This window comes from Lutjanus erythropterus, chromosome 11 (genome assembly GCF_056507025.1).
Source record: "Lutjanus erythropterus isolate fLutEry1 chromosome 11, fLutEry1.hap2, whole genome shotgun sequence".
Lineage (NCBI taxonomy): Eukaryota > Metazoa > Chordata > Actinopteri > Lutjaniformes > Lutjanidae > Lutjanus > Lutjanus erythropterus.
In genome coordinates this window covers 11765098-11783967 of record NC_139327.1, presented here as the reverse complement: position 1 = coordinate 11783967, position 18870 = coordinate 11765098, and the positions used below count along the sequence as shown (strand labels likewise).

At 39.4% G+C, this 18870-nt stretch overlaps 1 protein-coding gene across 4 annotated transcripts in view; it reads left to right on the top strand.

Annotated features, from left to right (window-relative positions):
- abr (ABR activator of RhoGEF and GTPase) overlaps window positions 1-18870 on the top strand; it is a 186086-nt gene that overhangs the window by 56937 nt on the left and 110279 nt on the right. For 3 of the 4 annotated variants that reach the window (XM_084730804.1, XM_084730805.1, XM_084730808.1), the window contains exon 2: window positions 13513-13694. In XM_084730804.1, the coding sequence (XP_084586930.1) occupies window positions 13513-13694 (182 nt within the window). Of the gene's footprint in view, window positions 1-5953; window positions 6098-13512; window positions 13695-18870 lie in introns of those variants that run through there. The other variant, XM_084730806.1, reaches the window with a different exon arrangement.

The following is an 18870-nucleotide window of genomic DNA, read 5'->3' as shown; positions in this document are numbered from 1 at the left end:
CTCTATGAGGAACAAACAGGTGCATGGTAGGAAATGATTACAGGTTATAAATAGGTTAACACTTTGCCTATCTGACACTGCCACTCAATGAGAGAGAGAGAGAGTCTGAGCAGAGTCTTCTAATGTCAGCATCCCACCCTCACACCATAATGGTTTTAGCACTTAGCCTCAGATGTATGAGAGAAACCTCCTTATTTAACTGCATTAGAGGCAGAACACTGTAAAACCTCTTTTTTAGATCTTTTGTAGGAGTTTACTCAGTTTTTATTTTATTGGGGATGTTTTCCACTATTAATTGAGGAGTAGCAGTAAGAGGCTCGCAGTATATCACTGTTGTTTTACTGCCCTGCCCTCGCATTGGTCACATGACCTAAGAACAAACAAAACTGAAAGCTGAAATGTGAGCTATAATGCAAATATAGATCACTACAATGGATTTCTGCTTTTGTGCCAGGTTCACAGTCAGTGTGTGCTTAACTGGAAGAGAGCGATCTATATTACCCCAGCAGAGGTTTATTGCTTTAGTGTTGGTTGGTGAATGATGGAGAGTGAGACACCAGAGCAGACAGACAGTAGTCTCTCTCTCTCTGTGGAGCCCTCAGCTGGTTTATGACTCAGGCTGCTCAGTTTTAAAAGTTACTTTTGTCCTCTGGTAAAAATAATCCAGGAGCATCAGCTACCATCCGACATGACCAAACAGCTTGTTGGCAAGCAGGAAGCATTTGCATCAACCTGGCCAGTTGTCATGGCAGCCTTTGTCCTCTCCATGGAAATGAGGGCCAGTTATTGAGAGTGACAGGTGGATTTAGAGCTGTCCGTCAGGAGAGGTTAACAGTGAGGGTGATGTGAGCTGACATTGGGCGGAGGTCACTGGGTGGGTGGCAGGGGAGCAGGGATGGGTCTGCAGATTTAACTGGCTGGTTATGCAACAACATTTGAACCATCTCTGCTACTGCCACACACACACAACAGCAGTGGTTCTCAGGAGAACCTCTGGACTCTCTGCATCGCTGCGGTCCATTGTTTGTGCGCTGCCAGCTGTCAGTGATGAAAATCCCATCAGAGGGTACTTCTGTATTGATGAAGTGCTCTCCATTATGAGTCAAATTATGGTGTCTAAACACGAGCGTGCCATTCATCCCTTCACCTCTGACCTCTTAAAAGGATCACAGAGGAGGTTTTGTATGTTTTATCCCTTTAACTACAAATAACATTTACTTAACTTCCAACCAGAGCTGCAGTGATTAATCAATTAATCGATTAGTTCTAAATACAGGTGTAACAATACATCCTGTGTCACAATGTCTGGAAGAGTTCAGGCATTAAATGTTTGAATCATGCTCAGCATTGCTTTTTATTTTGACATATTTGTAACCGAATGTATTATTAAATTGATATATGACAACATCTGATATCAATCACAAGCCCCCGAATTCAGTGAATATCAAAATCATATTGTGGTAGACTTTGTGATATCAGCCAATTGTCCACAGAATCAATATAATATCTAATTGTGATGATGCTTGTGATTTACACCCCTTGTTCTTCACTTTTAAATTAATCGCCAACTATTTTGATAATCGATGAATTGGTTTGAGTGATTATTTTATGAAAAAAAAGTCCAAATTCTCAGATTTCAGCTTCTTAAATGCGACTTTTCTTCTGTTTTATTTACTCCTCTGTGACAGTAAATTGAATACCTTCAGGATGTGTACAAAATAACAAGACATCATTTTAGGTTTTTAGAAACACTGATCAACATTTTTCACAGTTTTCTGACATTTTGTAGACCAAACAATTAGGCTAATGTATTAATTGGGAAAATAATCGACAGATTTATATCGGCAATGAAAATAATTAATTGCAGCATTATATCAGAGGAACTTCACTTTGCATCAGTATATGAAAACAATATTGCAAATACCTGAAACTTACTTGATAGAGGTGATCTGTGAACACTGAGTCTGCTTTCTTTTTGTGTTTGTCAGTGCAGCTGCATGCAGGGAAAAGTCTTTGTTGGTGAAGACGGCTACTGAAAAGTGTTGCATTCACATGCTATGTTATCTTATAATCTAACCTGGAGGACAGATAATAGTCACCGTGACACTATGAAGAAGCTAATGTAAATGTGGTTTATTTGCATTTCCATCAAAGAGACTTTTGTTTAGCAGCTAACACTGAAATGTCACATTTCAGAGCCTCCATGAATGCATCAGGGGAGAATTCTATAAAGGCATAATATGCAACAATTTCCTTAAAAAAGACATGTATAGACAGCACCCTCTGCCTATTTGTTCCCTATTTTCTTGCTTGGGAGGCTTTATCAACCCAAACAGTCAGTATTTGATGTCCTGGCAGACTCAACAATCAACTATCTTTCTGATGCATTTTGAACACCAGCACCACTACTCTTTTGTCTCATTTATATAAAAAGCAGACCTTATTTTTAATCCCAGGCATTTCTTATGTTTCTCTACTGTGAGGAGAACATTGGCAGCATTTTTATTATTTTTCTGATTTGTTTCATTGCCCTCACTTCGATCCCTTTGTAATAAATTTTCTTCCACTAAATGTGGAACTAGTTGCTCTGAAACTGCTGAGGTAGTTTTGTACTCAAACGGCAGATTTAAACACTTGCCGATTACACTCTGTCACATTTTATAGACTTATGCAGTCGCTGAAGTGAACAATTCTACAGTTGCAGAGCAGAGTGCTCTGTGTCTGTCTCTGTGTTTTTTTTACCCCATTTGAAAGGTTTTCCGGTGCAAGCCGTTCCTTATTAACTGGAGCCTCATTGATCTAACCCCATCAGCGCACACCAGAGCCTATGAGTAATTGTGTAGAGCATGTATCTGTGGTGTGAGTGACACAGTGAGTGTGCCTTTGTTTCCTCACGGATGCACTAATTTCCCTAAACATTATGTTGAGCGCAAAGGAGGCCCAGAGACAGAGAAACATCGTATACATTATACTGTGGTTGGTCCTGGAAGTAGCAGTAAAAATAATGACAATAATAATGATATGTTTTGCTGTTTTATGGTGGTTTGTTTTTACTGACATACCATATGGAGATGATTTAATGTCAGAAGTTTCATAATGTTATCTTTTAAGTATTTAAAAGATTTTTGTCAGATTTTGGAGTCAATCTCATTTTACGAATTTTAAGAGTTATACAATGAGAAATTTCACTGTAGTGAAGATACAAATTTCTGCACTGCCAACCTCTGACGAAATTTACAGACCCTGGCAGACCTTCACAGACTCTTGCACACTTATGGACACGGAAAGCATAACACCAGCTTAATCAGACATTCTGACATTCCACAGATGCACCAAAAAAGTAAATTAAATAAAGATTATACAAGTCTGTCATTAGAGTTTAGTTTTTCCAACAATACAAAAACATTTTCTATAATAGTTGTTTCATAATCTTTTAACCTGAGGAGAGTTGAGGGTCAAAGTGAGGTCAGTTATCAGTCTTAATTTTGTCAGTTGTGACAGCTGTGTTTGTTTTAAAAATTAAAGAATCTTGTGTAAATTGACTTTAGTTAGTAGCTGTTAGAGTTACTGCTCTCAGGTCACAACAGCAAATGGGAAAGCAAGTGGTACGGCTTTAATAATGTAGTAGTTGTAGCACTTACACATATGCAAGCTGGTTCAGACCAAACTCAACATTAAGTGTCCATTTTAATCAAAGCTTTTCCTTCTTTTAAGCTCTCTGCTGGCAGTCCTGCCTCTGTCAGCACATGCAGGATGTAAACAGCATATAGTACATGTGGTTTTATCTTACTTATAGCTCGGTTATCCATCCTCTTGGTTCAACTAATGGTGCAGTAATGGCCATCACTGCCAGGACACTCTTGGAAAAGAGATTTTTAATCTCAATGAGACTTTTACCTGGTTAAATAAAGGATATCTATCTGAGCTTCCTGTCAGTCTGTCCAGTGACTGTCAGGTTGGCCATTGGGTCAATTTGCCAAACACTGACCGCTTTTATATTCACTCATTCTGACCTTTAAGTTTTTACTAAAAAAAAGCTTTAAAAGAATTTCTGTTGACCTTTACAACTACATGTACTCAGCAGCTCTCTGCTATTGCTGACAGAAATGATACACTCACATTCTCACAAGAAATGAGATCCAGTAGAAGCATTTAAGGTCTGTGAAAAGGAAATTCAGAACTTTTCCTCTTAACACATTCTACATGTTAGAAAATAGTTGCTGAAAACTATGTAGTATTGTTATGTTTCAGGTTGTAGTGGTGTTTGACACTGAGACAGCGGCACGGACACACCCCCGCAGCATTTCAGAGCAGAGAGAACTGGCCTTTTTTGTGATTTTGAGGCCTAATTTTATGTACTTAGCAATTTTTAAGCACTCACATTTGGCTGTGTGGTCAATAAAATGTTTCTGGCTTGTGATAAACTGAAAAAACAAATTTGTCATTGCTTTACACACACTTTAAATGAAGTGAATGGGCTCAGAGCTGCTTGCAAATATCCATATAGATGTTTTGTGTGTCTGGCAGTGATGACATGTCTTGTTTTTCATTGACAGTGTTCCATTTTTATTCACATCTGATTGTGGGTTGTATCTACATGCTTCCCCATTTGATAAGAGCCAGGGGCAGCTGGAAAAACCCAAACTACGTATTAAAATAATCTAGATATCAGAAGGAAATAAACACAATACTTGTTGTCAGGTATCTGTACTTGAGTATTTATTTTTCTGGTAGCTTTTTTCCTTTTTTTTTTCACAAATGGCTGTACCTTTAACTCCTTACATTTTAAAAACAGGCTCACATTTGAGAGGAATTATTGATTATTTTTTATTTTGCATCATTGTGTGCCGTCTTCCCAACGTCAAGACGACATCAATTTCAAATTAAATGGATGAGACAATAAAATAGAAAAAAACCCCCGATTCCTTCAGTCCATCAGTGCATATCACACCTGACAGATGTAATGATACGAAAAGGATGTAAAATGTGGAAACAATGTAAACTACATAACAAAATAAAAATGATGTAAAATAAGTAATAAGAAGATGACGGTATAATAAGACAAAAAAGATATGATATGCAATTAGACAAAAAAAGACCCAACAAGGTTAAACAGATGTAACAAGACAAAAAAAGGCACAAAAACATGAAAATAGATCCAACAAGATGAAAAAGACATAAGAGATGAAACAGGGAGAGAGACTTGAGCGTGGACAAAAGGTGAGGTAGAAATGTCCTTCAGAGGGCTGATTTTTACTTGGTACATTTCAGAGCCTGAACATTTTCACTTTAACTGAAGTAAAGAAGTTGAATCAGTACTTCTACTTTTACCAGAGTCATTGTTTACAGAAGTATCTGCACTTCTGAGTAAATAATGTGTGCTCTTTTGCTTCCTCTGAAATAATCATTTAGAAGGTATGCTCTCTGTGTTCTTGTACAAGAAAACTCCACTAATCCACGGACAGTTTGACAAATGGTTGTGTCTCTGACTGTTTGAACCAGAAATACAGTTTTAATTGGTTCCTCTTCACACAGTACATGGAGTGTACCAAGAATTCATGCGTATAGACCCACACTATTGATTTTTATGACTATGTGACCACTAAACCATAACTGGGACAGTCTTTATTGGCCAGCAGGAAACTGACGTGACAGTGTTCACCGGGCAGAGAAACATCTGGTTGTACGCAGAAGGATTTTATAGCTTCCATACAGTAACTACTCTTTTTGTGTGTACGAGTTTGTTGCTTCCCCCTAGGCTGTGGGTGTTTGTTGAATACAGCATTGTTGCCCTAATTTGAATGAGTCCTATCTGACTGAGGGTCACAGCAGTGGAAACTTTCAACGGTGAGCAGCTCCCAACTTATTTTCATATCACTCCTGTGGCTGCACGGTTTGTGTTGTTGAATTTTGAGTGGAAGAAACGGGACCAGCGGGACTTATGTTGTGACATAATGTTTGCCCGACTGCCTTGGTGACACGGATGTCTGCCGGTGAAGGTGTTTTAGGTCAGAAAACACACTCACACACGCCAGCGTGCTCATGGCTTTCTTCTTCGAGGCTGCGTGTGTCATTCGTTCTCTCCTGTCCAGTCATGGTAAGTCTAGCTGCCCTGGTTTCACTGTGTCTCTCTGGTCTGTGGACGTGTGTGTGTGAGCAGGGGTCAATCTTGACCATTTCACTTCACTGAAGTAATGTGCCAGACGGGAAGCTGCATTGATTTCTCAATAGGATCTTCCGCCTCTGCAAGTCAATCCTTTTACCTGACGTTATCGCCTGTTAAACCGCATGTCATGTCAAGCTTGTCCCTGCTTTAACCCTGTAAAACATGCGGTGCGTTTTGGGACAGCTCTATTGAACAGTAATAGCAGGTTAGGGCTGATGAATCCTCTCCATAGACCGACAGTGAAGCATTGATTTTTCTGTTTGTCACGCGAGGGGATTGTCAGGGTGCATTAGCTGACTGAGGCAGCCCACATTTCAGCCTGTCAGAATGAGTGCAGATAAACATGTGCACGTGCCAACTCCAGTGTCACTGGCTCATGCACATGTGAGTACCGTGACTGTGGCAGGGTTTTAGAGAAACAAAACAGCAATGCCACTGAGTGGTGTGTGATGATGCTTTGAAAATGCACCTTCTCTTTCATATTTTATAATGTACATTTGTATCTCATCTTGAAAAACCTGTTTTATTGTTTGTTCAAGGAAATTTGAAGCAAAGCAAGACAGCTCTTTTGAACAATGATCCTAATAATATATGAAAATGTTCTATGTGTAAGAATTGGCCTGCTTTCGAATTCATACTCCAAACAAATAGAGGGCAGCATATCACCAGAAAGTTGGAGTTTTCTTTCAACAAACAGCTAACTTAGTAAACATATTAACAGTCATTAACATTGTACACTTAACCACCTTCATAAGCTGTTGCTAAATACCTAGCATTAGCATTAACAGCTGTTTACTTACCAGTCTAGAAGAAGCATCAAACTTGCCTTCACTCATCAAGAGGTGTCTGCAGTGGTGGAAGGCAATGCCAGTGTTAACTCTCAATTTGTTTCTATTCCTGTAATTTCTTTCTTCACCACTGAGCTTGGTTTCCTGCTCTCAGTGCAATGCTACTTCTGTATCCACTGACGCTGGATTAAGAACAGACTGAACTCTGCAGTGGGGTATCCCGTCTTGAGGGAGAAAGTGGCAATGCAAGGCAGGATGGGCCAGGGCTAGCTGGTTAGCACGCTAACTTCAGTAGATATCTCTGCAACACACTAGATGTCTTTGACATAAAGTTAAAACCAGTATTTCTTCACATTCTTTTGATAGCTTTTAGTTAATTTTTGAACCTTTAAAAAGCTCCTTTAAAAAGAAATATATACGTATAGGCGTATATAGATAATGAGACCCCATTGAGATAATGAGAAATTTTATATACCAGTGACATAGAGTCTTGGGGGAGCCCGAAAAAGTCTTTAGGGTCCCAGAATGATTATCAGAGTACAAAACTACAAAACATGTCTCATCTTTACCTTATCTTTTGCAACCGTCTGGATGATTTTACCTTGTAACGTCTCTAAAAATGATTCAGATAAACCCATCATTGAGGGATGAATCACTTTTTTGGTTGATCTGGTGTGTCAGCATGTGAGGAGGAGTCCCAAGAAAAGCATAGCTTTGTTTTAGGCGGACATGAACCCAAAAGGATGGAAACCGCTGCTCCAGTGGACCGAATGAAACATCCAAAGCATGCACTGAACCACACAGCTGTCAACTTCCACAGCTGGTTTGATTTCTCCCGTTTGGACACAGACAAATCAAACACTCACACAGTTTCTCACACTCATCATGCGGTTGCAAAGCTTCTCATGTAGACTCAGAGGGGCTGCATAATTAATGTTTGACTTTAGTTTCTGACATAAATAATGACACAACGAAAGCACAAGTGAAAGATTAAATTTCACTTTCATTGCCAGCTGTAGTTAAGGTGACAGATATTCAGCAAAATGATTATGTAACCTTTAATTATTGAGATAAAACTACAACATACTTTGAGGCTGTAATAAAATGTGGCAGCTACTTTGAGAAAAAGACGTCATAAGCCTAGATTACTTTGGTAATATTTATTAGCTTTTTTGCTGTTTAGCTTTCTTGGCATGAAAATCCTAAAGGCTGTAGAAGTCTGTTTTTTAGCCCAGCTGGCAGCACAGCTCATGGGATGGTTAATTGGTCAGTCAGTCCACCTCTTTGTACCAGGATGAAAGCTTGACAGCTATATGATGGATTGCTACAAAATTTTCTCCACATACTCAGTTCCCCAAAGGAGAAACCCTAATGACTTTAGTCACCGTATGACTTTACACCTCACGCCTAACATCTAGTTGATGGATTGGCACGAATTTGTGATACAAGAGTACATGTAGTTGAAGCTTCTGTTTTAGTGTTGGATGGATTGCTCTGAATGAACAGACATTCCAGAGGATGAATTGTAAGTTTTGAGATTTAACCTTCCAAGGACAATCTTTTGGTTTAAACTGATGTCTTATGTGCGTCTTTTGCTAAATTTAAACCTGCTAATGGTAAATTACCGTTAAATCTTAGATGTTATTGTTTACTTAAAAGTAATTCATTTAAAAATACTTAATTTATCAGTATATGTCCATTTTACTCGATATTGCCAATCTCATCTGGGTCATGACCTTAATTTTGATTTCCCAGATCATTAAAGCATTTAATATTTTTAATCAACAATAATGCACGTCTGCTTCAGTTGTCATTTAGGATGTGAACAGGTTTTGACATTCTGCTGGTTTCTGTTTGAAAGCCCTGTAGAGCTGACAAATCAGACCTAAAACATCTTAAGAACATCAAAGGTTGCGCATCAAGATTAGGGCTTGGCAATTTATCATGATGTTTCATTTCAGTCCATCGATATTTATTGATCATCACTACCTATTTTTAATGAAGACAAGGAGAAAAAAGGTTGAATTTAACCACTTTATTTTGAACAATTTTCACACAACAGAAACACACACGCTGTTTCTGTTGTTGTATCACGTCGATGATGCAGCTGAACAACACATCTGTTAAATGAGTGTCTGTTTGCTCCGTTATCAAGGGATATGATTGGCTGTTTATGAGCCAGCGCCTATTCATTATGTGCTTTCATGGCAGCGAGCATTTAATGCATTTAATTGAAACTATTCAATATTTATTATATTTGATTTATTGCCCTGGCCTAATCCAAAACCTATATATAATAGCTGAAGGGCCCTGAGACTGATCTGTTGAATGATCAATGAAGGTGCTGAGCTTCTACACAGCAGCAGCAGCAGTGCCTTTCAATATCACCACCAGTTTATTTGGCATGTTTTGCTAACATGTTCCACCACATATTGGCATGAGAGTGTTTCTGAATACAAAACCTTCAATTCTGTCTCCTTGATCTCTTCTGTTCTGTGACTTTTTTGGTTCTCGGTCTGATCTGGACACTAAGAGGCCAAAGAACAGCAGCAGCAGCGACCGAGTGAAAGAGACCTCTTCTTCATAGTTGCCCTTTTCTTTTGTCTCTGCTCTTCTCCCTCTGTTTGTATCTGTCTATCTTGCATTAATGTGGCTAATCAGACATAATGAGCAGAAATAATGACCACTCACACCAAATTGCACACACTCAAACACAAAATTACACTAATGATTCACATTAACAGTTTAACAGACAATGCATACAAAGCTGACATTAAACCAGCAAATGCATGAGAGCTCAGGCAACTGTAAGTAAGCTTGAAGCACGCAGATTGTGCTTCACTGTGTGCGTTCAACCAATTTGCTCTCCTTTGTCTTTGCCTCTGTTCTCCATGATGGATTCAATCTCTGCTCAACACACTATTGACTGTATTTCTGAATGATTTCTGCTGCCTATTGATGTTTCTGCAAATAGAAATGAATCACGCCGTGCATCTTTGTGAAAGAGGGAGCAGACCTTGGTGCTTGTCTAGACGGAGCTTTGTTAGGCAACATGTAAAGCTTTCCGTGTTATCCGTCCGTCCATCCATCCATCCTTTCAGCTCACAGTTAAGTCTCAAAACATCAACCTTGAGCTGAGAGAGGTTGAAAGGATTTGGGCTCTTTGAGTGCTAACATCAAATATGCCAGCAAACAAAACATTTTACAGTTCTTACAGTGCTGAAAATACTTGAAAACATAATGCTTGAACAAGTTAATGTAATGTTTTCAAAGTTTGTGAAGTGCTTGAAACTGCTTCAAACTGAAATTGCAGTACATTCATAATAAATTGTTCAATAGTTTTTTAGATAAAGAAATAAAATAAGTCAGAGAGAGCCTCATTGCTTTTGCCTTTCACTCAAATTGAAGTCTTTTTTGATGTGTGACCTCTGAAGGAATATGTTGCTGTATCAAAAAAAAAATGTTTAAATGAAAAGGACACTATTTAAATTGAAAGGATCCAGAAATATGCCGTAAGACAGCACTTTTGCACAGAGAAAATATGCAAAACAGCAGAAAGAATATGATATTCTGCTTATAAGCTTTTTTCCGAAAATATGTCCGGCTGTAACCCCTTTGTAATCACTAGTGTTTTAATTAGTAATTTTAATTGCATATTTTTCCTAACTGTAACAGATTACAATTACATTTGCTTTGTCAATGAATGTCATAATGCCATTACATGTAAGTACTCCCCATCACTGCACTCACACAACTTCAGCAGATTGGGATGAACTAGCCTGTCAGGAGGCCAGGAGGTGTACAGACGAGTCACAGAGGAAGCAGATGGAAGAGAGAGAGAGATAGAGGAGAGAGAAAAAACAAATACACGCAACCACACGTTTGCATATTGGAAGAGCATCTCTTCTCTGTGGCACGATCGCAGCACAGTTGGCGTTGGACAGATGACCGTACCTCAGTATTTTAACCCCGTCCTCACCTTCATGTCTCACGCTCTACTCGTGTCATCTTGCAGCGCTTCAGCACACTGTCGCTGTTTTTTTTTTTAACATGCTTCACTGAGTCAGCTCAGACCCAAATGCACCATTTGTCAGCTATTTGCCCAACAGCTACAAATAAACCATATGGTTGCTATGGCTCCCCACGGTCCACATGCAACTAACAGATGGAGGTTTTTTGATTGGCAGGTGGGTGGTCCAGTGACTGTGGGTTATGATGCGTGTCAGAAGGTGACAGACGGCGGCAGTGTGTCGGCCACTCGAGGCAGGCACCCATCAGCATTAGTGTGATGGTGCGTGTGTTGTCCCCGTGGGGATTGACCCCTGCTTTTATTTTCCAATTAGTTCTCACTTGTGGCTCGTTAGAGTTGTCTGCTATTCTTGTACACAAAAACACACACCCTCTCAGATGCATGTTTCTCTGTGTAATGGTGGTGAATTGACATGCATTTGTATTTTAAAGTGGTGGTTGAGCTCAGCGTAGGTTATATGCAGTCACCTACGCACCTCCCACATGATACGCTTTTCAAACACTTGGTTCTGCTTTTACACCAGCCCACTGCTCTATAGCTTTTTATTACAGTTACACAAGCTTTGGTGCATGTACCTCTATTCCAAGTTCATAAAAGACATATACTGTTCTGTATCAGATAAAAAAACAGGATTTTTTTATGCCATCAGGGTAAAAAACATCCTGGAAAATCTATAATTATTGTGTAAGCATAAGCAAACATATTTGCCTCCAGTTTTTGCATTTTTTATTCATTGTTTTTCATTATAGTATGTGTTTAAGCTTCAGTTTGTCCATCAAACATACACCCTTCCTCTCTAAAAAGACACCAGATATAAAAGATGTCATCCTGACATTTTTCATGTCCGACAAAGGCTTTTTCTATCTCCCCGTGCCTTTTTGTTATTCTGCTGTTTCCTTCACCAGTGTTCTTTTGAAGGCAGAGGAGGAGTCAGCGTTGTTCCCTTCCACTGGAGCTGTCACTGTTGCTCAGGCCTAAACGCCAGCGTTGTCACTGGACATGAATATCGACCTCAATTCTCACTCTTAAGCCTAATATAGAAAACTTCAAGAGCGTAGTATCGCAGGAACAAAGTGAAACTTGAGAAAGTTACATGTGGAGTTTGCTGCTCAGTTCTGTGATGCTAGACTGCTTTCATGCTGTTTGCACATTTGTAGCCACTGAGCTTTACACAAGCGTCCATTGTCTGCAGTTAGTCTGTTATTCTGTGTAGTCCTATTTTCATTCTTTTTACAATCCACATGCCCCCAGCATGCATGAATTGTCTCCAGAAGTTTCAGCTAATTTTCACCCATTTTCTTTGTGTTTTTGTGCCTACAGTATCACCTTAAAGGACCAGTGTGTAGGATTTAATTGTATCTAGCAGTGAGCTTGTTGATTGCAACCAACTGAATACTTGCTTCACCCTCCCCTTCCAAATGTACAGAAGAACCTACAGTGGCTGTGAAACTTATCGGCTCTGGGCTGCTGTAGAAACTAGAAATTATCCTGATTATTAAAACAGAAGTTTTGATTTAGACCAGCTGAGTAGTCTTAACACAAGAAAGCTCTAAGTAAACAGTGAAAATTGATGGTGAACATCGCCTGAAAAAATATAGTATGCGTTACAAGCCATTTGAGGCTGTTAATCATATTTTCAAATAACCATATTGTATTGTAAGTGCTGCCAAAATGTGTGACAGTTTGCACTGTGCTTATAAACATTACATATTATCCTGCAAAATATGACAACAACCCCACAAAATACATTCTTTTCAGAGTTTGCAGTGGGGTTGACTTTAGTAGAGCTAGCAGTTGCAGCCTGCTCTCTTTGCAGGTTAACGCCCACATGTCTGTGCTGAACGTGGTTATTCGTTGCTCCAGTTGCGTAGTATGTCTGTTTATTCTGATTCAGCCTACATACAAACTTATTTTAATTTTCTAGAACAAAATACAGACAAACCGCGTTAGTTTTACGAGCTGTCGTCTGTCCCACCTTGCTGATAACAACATCCAGGCTGCCCCAGTGTGGCTGCATAACATTTTAAAGGCATCATTTAACTGGCTTTAAACACATATTAATAAAATATTAATACATATTTTAACTGACTACTGAGGGTGGTGACATTTAATCATTTAGTTGACTAATCGCTTACATCCCTAGTAGAAACATGATGGGCAGCCCAAGTGGAATGCACCCTCTGTAGATATAAAGGTCTCATTATACACAAATAAAAACATACTAATGAATATTATTTTCCATTTCTGACATATTCTGCCAATAAATCCCCCTAAATCTTACACACTGGGTATTTAAATCATTAGAACGTTTAAAAGTAAGCCCTTTTCCCCTTCTTGTTTATGTTATTCCACACAGCCAACAGAATAAGTGGTGGGCAAAAGGAGAATTCAGTGGCTGAAAATAGCATTGAGGAAGTACTATAGTGAGTCACTGGAGGCCAGCGATGGCCTTGTTCTCTGTGGTGAAATGATAATCAGCATCTATCTCTCTCTTCATCTCTCTCTCCTTCCCCGTCTCTGTCCTCCAGACTTTAACTACAACACAGATGGTTACGAGGGGGACGGAGCGGAGGACGGCAAGTCTCAGGATGGCTCGGAGACACTGCCCTTTATAGATGAATCGCCCACCATGTCGCCCCAGCTGTGCGCGCCCCAGGGCACCGACGGAGAAACGGTCTCCCCCACACCACCAGAGGGCCTGCCGCCAGGGGTAAGCACACACACACACACACACACACACACACACACACACACACACACACACACACACACACACACACACACAAATACACATCCACATAGACACATGACCAGACGGAGGCAGGTAAAAATCAGTAGCAGTCCTTCATGCTTGAACTTCTACACACAACTTCATATTTACAAGACAATGGAATCATGTGACAGATGGGGGACACAGGACCATGCAGCATAAATCACAGGCTGAGTGTTTCAGGTTGTCATTACACGCTCGATGATTGATTGGCTCAGGTGCATTTCTCCTTCAGGCCAGTTTTCTTTTTTTGTTATTTACTTTCTATTAGGTTTTGTTTTAAAGCAGTGGTTCTCAACCTTGCTGAGTCGTGACCCCACAGAAAAATAAGGTTGGTCTTTGTGACCCCTCCCATGTCTGCCTGAGACATTTTCGCTACAAAACACACATTATATCAGGGGTACATGCGTAGGAATGTAAAAACCATCCCCCAGTCTGAAATACAGCCCTCATTTCCCATCATGATCGCTGAGTAGTTTGTTAAATTTGTCAGTCCTCTTCAGTAGCTTTCCCAACTTCAGCTGTCTTATCAAAATTTTGTTTTTTTAGTACTAAAAAATTCTCATGTATGCACAGGGGGAACAATTATAGGGCCCAGTAATGTAAATATGGGCATGTAAGTAAGTGTTATTGCAACATATTTAAAGAAATGTGTGCGATACGTCGTTAGCTAATGTTTCTTCTCTTGTTATTTGCGTCAGGTCTCCATCTATGACAAGTCTTTTTTAGTCACTTTGGGACTGCTGATTGTCTCCTCCTGACGTTAGCCGTCAGATTATGACCCAGTGTAATTGTTAGCGTTAAGCCACAATAGCCAGACTCCCCGCAGCACGCTGCAGGTGGTGCATTCATACTGCAGCAGGAAATGATGGCTTACCCAGATGGGGTTTGACGCCACCATCATGATCTGCCAGTTTGTATGTGAATGCAGAACATGTTCTAGGCCTGAGGTTATCCATAAAGTTATAGTTGTTGTAGACTTCTTTTTAACATGGTCCTTGCACTGATCATTTGTCTGTCAGTTAGTGTTCAGTACTGTGGTGTGTTTTCCTTTGGATTTTCATTTTCTTTCTGTACACCAACAGTGCATAATTTAGAAGTTAGATACTGTAAGTGGCGCTCATCTCTTTATTTATTAGATCACGTTTAGGGGTGATTATTGAAGGCCGGCGCAAAACCAGCACCAGTTCCTGACTGGTCAGTACTAAAATACTGATATGTTCCTGAATAATTGTGATAACTCAGGAAACAATTTAATATGTTGCTATTGTGAAAAAAATAATAAAATAACAGTTGAATCGCTTCAGCTTGAGTCTGATAATACTGGATTTTTTGGACCAATGTCAATATTAACACATATGCTGATAAAAATATATCTTTGATAAGCCAATTTCAGTTTGGCTCTATTTTCAAATAATTTCTTTATTTTATGCACCAAATTATGCTGGGTGGTATCAGTACCAGTGTACAATTGTTATCAACAAATCTTAATGACACCAATCCCTAGTCACAGTGGCGATCACTGTGCATGTGATGAAGAAGAGCAGTACTTCCTCTGTTTACTCTACATAAACTGCTGCTGCAGGAAACATAAAACCTTAATCTTTTCTGCAATTTTTTCCAGTAAATCCTATCAGACTCCAGGCATTTAGAACAGCTGATGCAAAACCTTCATGAAATAGACATTCGTGGAGTTGTTGTTATTTTATTACGTTCTAATAGACAGTAGTGACGTAGTGCTCACATAAAAGTGCTAATGTCTTTATTTGCATGTTTCAGTGTCTGTGGTCCTGACTCACTCCCTCCTTTGTATCAGTAGGTCAGGGGTTAGCGGCGCTCCTTTCATGACTTGCTGACTGTGTGCGCGTGTTTATATGAATGTGACTTGTGCGTCCCATGTGACCGCTGGTGAGTCTGACTGTGTGAGTGAGTGCTGCAGCACCCCAGGGAGGCTCAGCGGGAGTCATGCTGACCCTGACCTGAACTGGCCCTCCCACACGCTCACACACACCGGAAGAGGCTAACAGGCTTTCACTTCACTCATCACAGCAGCTTTGACCTGAATGAAAACAGCAACCATGAGTGGTTGGCTCAGACCTTTGTTATGTGATTTACACCGTCACAGCTTTAGAGGATCTACCTTGTTTCATAATACATTATACATTGAACAGAAATAGAGAATGAGCCCTTTAAATCTGCCTGCTCTCTCCTCATTAGCCCCTTTTTTATCTCTCTTTCCAGCAGCTGTATTATCATAGCACTGTAAACATACTCTGGTCTTGATCATTGACCTTCTCATAATGGTGGTGATGTGTGAATTATGATGCTTGCTGTTCTGTTGTATTCAGTGTGAGTCACTCAGCGCAGGGGTCAGATTGTGTAAATGAAACTGTGTCTCCATCTAGTGGCAGGTTGGGGTAAGAACAGACAAGACAGGACAGTCACATTTAAAATGTAATTGTATATAAAATGAATAGCTCAGTAACTTGCTGTGAGAGGCTATATGTCAGGATAAATTCTGAAATAAAATGATTTAATTCACACCAATCATATAAACCACTGTACAGAGTTTTAATCAGGGCAGGTATCTAAAACATTTCAGTCCTTCCATTTTCAAGAAGCCATAACTGCATTCATAATGTTAGGCAAACCATAGCATTAGATATCTAGATTTGTAATACTGTGTATGTTCATCCGCTCTGTCTCCTGGCACCTACACTCCAGTCACAAATTGAGTCAGAACTGGTCATGTTGGCAGCTGGTTTGATGCTGCGAGAGCCTGTTTGTGGAGGATTAATGTCAGACTTACGCCTGCTGTCGTACGGACTCTAAAGGTCTTTCCACTGAAGTCGTCCCCTCCTCGCCGCCATGTTAAGTCTGCCTTTCTTTCCGTTGAGTTTGCACGGGCCCTTTCATCCGCTGACACAAGAGAGCCAACGCTGACACCTACATGCCAAAATGCGTACATTCAGCATGAGGAGCGTGTTTGTACGTGTGCATGCTTTAATGAGAGTTCAGCTTGGCCTTTTTGTTTTGTATTTTGGGATGCTTTCAAATCATCATTTTTGTTTATCTGAAGAGCGATCCCTCGCCAGTTGCTCTTCCTTAGGTTCCCTCCTTTAAAGGGTTTTTCCTTATTCAAAAGGAGGGTCTAAAGATTAAAGTTTTCGTGATACCAGAATTTTAAAGTTAGATTCAGTACTACTATAAAAAGAACAATATTCAATACCTCTTTCAATACCATAGCAAAATGAAGAAACAGTTCTAGGCCCACAAAATAAGAGTTTTTTTTATTACAGGGTTTCTGCAGGCCCTTAAAAAGTCTGAAATCCAATAATCTGAATTTAAGGCTATAAAATGTCTTTAGTATGATTTTGACTGGTCTTAAAAAGTATTTTGTGATGTTACACTTACTGTCCTGAAGCTGGATTTAACTTTAGTCTTGCTTTTAAATGTGTTTTGGGGAAAAAGTAGGATGTTGATCACATTGTAACAACTACAGAACAACACAATCACAAATGCAAATGGTGCTTGTACTTTTTTTGCCTGTATGGATGCAAAATAGGTCTTAAATTGCATCCATAATGGTCTTGACAATGGTCTCATCTTGGCACTTAGAGAAGTTTTTATTGCTTCTGTACTTTTAATACTATATTTATCAGATATTGATGTGGTATTACATGTGGTAATGGAAAATAATCAATATGTTGATCCTTACAAAGGACAAAGGGTGTTGAATGAGCCTTTTGGGCTATAAAAATAAAATTGACTTCAGTGGTTTTATGCTTTTGTTTTCTTCCTCTTCTTTTTATTCTCTTCGTCATGTCTTTTTCTTTCCTTTGTCCTCTGAGCCTTTCTCTGGTCATATTAATGGCCTGTAATAGTGCTGGTGACCTAGAAATACAAGCCACAAGAACAAATTCTTACTCTTGTTTATTTTCCCAATGCTCGTCCAAGTCCTTGGCTTGTAAAATAGGTCTGACCCATATGTGTAGTAATATAGGCACGGCAGTTAGCAACACGAAGAACCAGCCTAGATTTTGCAAGATTAGTCTGCACATGTAACCCTGCAGAGATGAGATGTTGCCCACTCTGAAGAACAGTTCTGTTTTAAATATTTTAAGATAGCCAAATATTGTATTGTCATGCTTCTTTTCCATATAAACAAACACATTATCAAAACATATAAAAGAAATAATAAAGGAAAGAAGGAAAGGAAGGAAAAAAAGGAAAAATGTAGCCCATAACTGACCTCAAGCTCTTCCCTTGTCTAACCCATTTGCTTCCCCACCACAACCCTGGACTGTGGTTAAACAGTTCCTTCTGCAAGATGAGAGAGTAAAGATTGCCAAATCTTCTCAAAATCTTTTAACTCGTCTTTAACGATAAATTGCATCTTCTCAACACAGCTGACGTGTGTGTAATTTCAGTGTTGGTACTTCTGTCTTTTGATTTGTTATTTGGTAGTGATAAGGCCACATACCAGGAGGTGTTGTGTCTGTTTTTATTTCCTTACATCTTTATCCCCAGGATTATTGGAATGGGGTGTATCTGGACAATGAGTAGCAAAAAAGAGAAGGTATCAGTCCAGTAAACTTGGGGACAGAGAGTGTAGCTGTGATGCAAACTCATGATTACTTTCATTGTTGATCAATCTGTTGATTATTTTCTCAATTAATCGATTTATTGTTTGGTCTATAAAATGACAGACAGTCACAAAAAAAAAAGTTGATCAGTGTTTCCCAAAGCCCAAAATGACGTCCTCAAATGTCTTGTTTTGTCCTCAACCCAAAGATATTCAGTTTACTGTCATAGAGGGGTACAGAAACCAGAAAATATTCACATTTAAGAAGCTGGAAACAGATAATTTTGACTCTTTTCTTCTTAAATATCCCTCAAACTGATTAATTGATTAGCAAAGTAGTTGCTGATTAATTTCAATTAATCATTGCAGCTCTATAAATTACCTTCCTTGGTTTTTAATTTTACATGCAAGAGACGGAATAACAGTTCTAAAATCTTCAGCGAGAAATGTGGGGAGAAAAATGTCGAGGGTGGTTGATGGTGCAGCAGTGGGTGTCAGTTCCTGTAAAGTGGCGCCTGGGGGTCAGGAGCA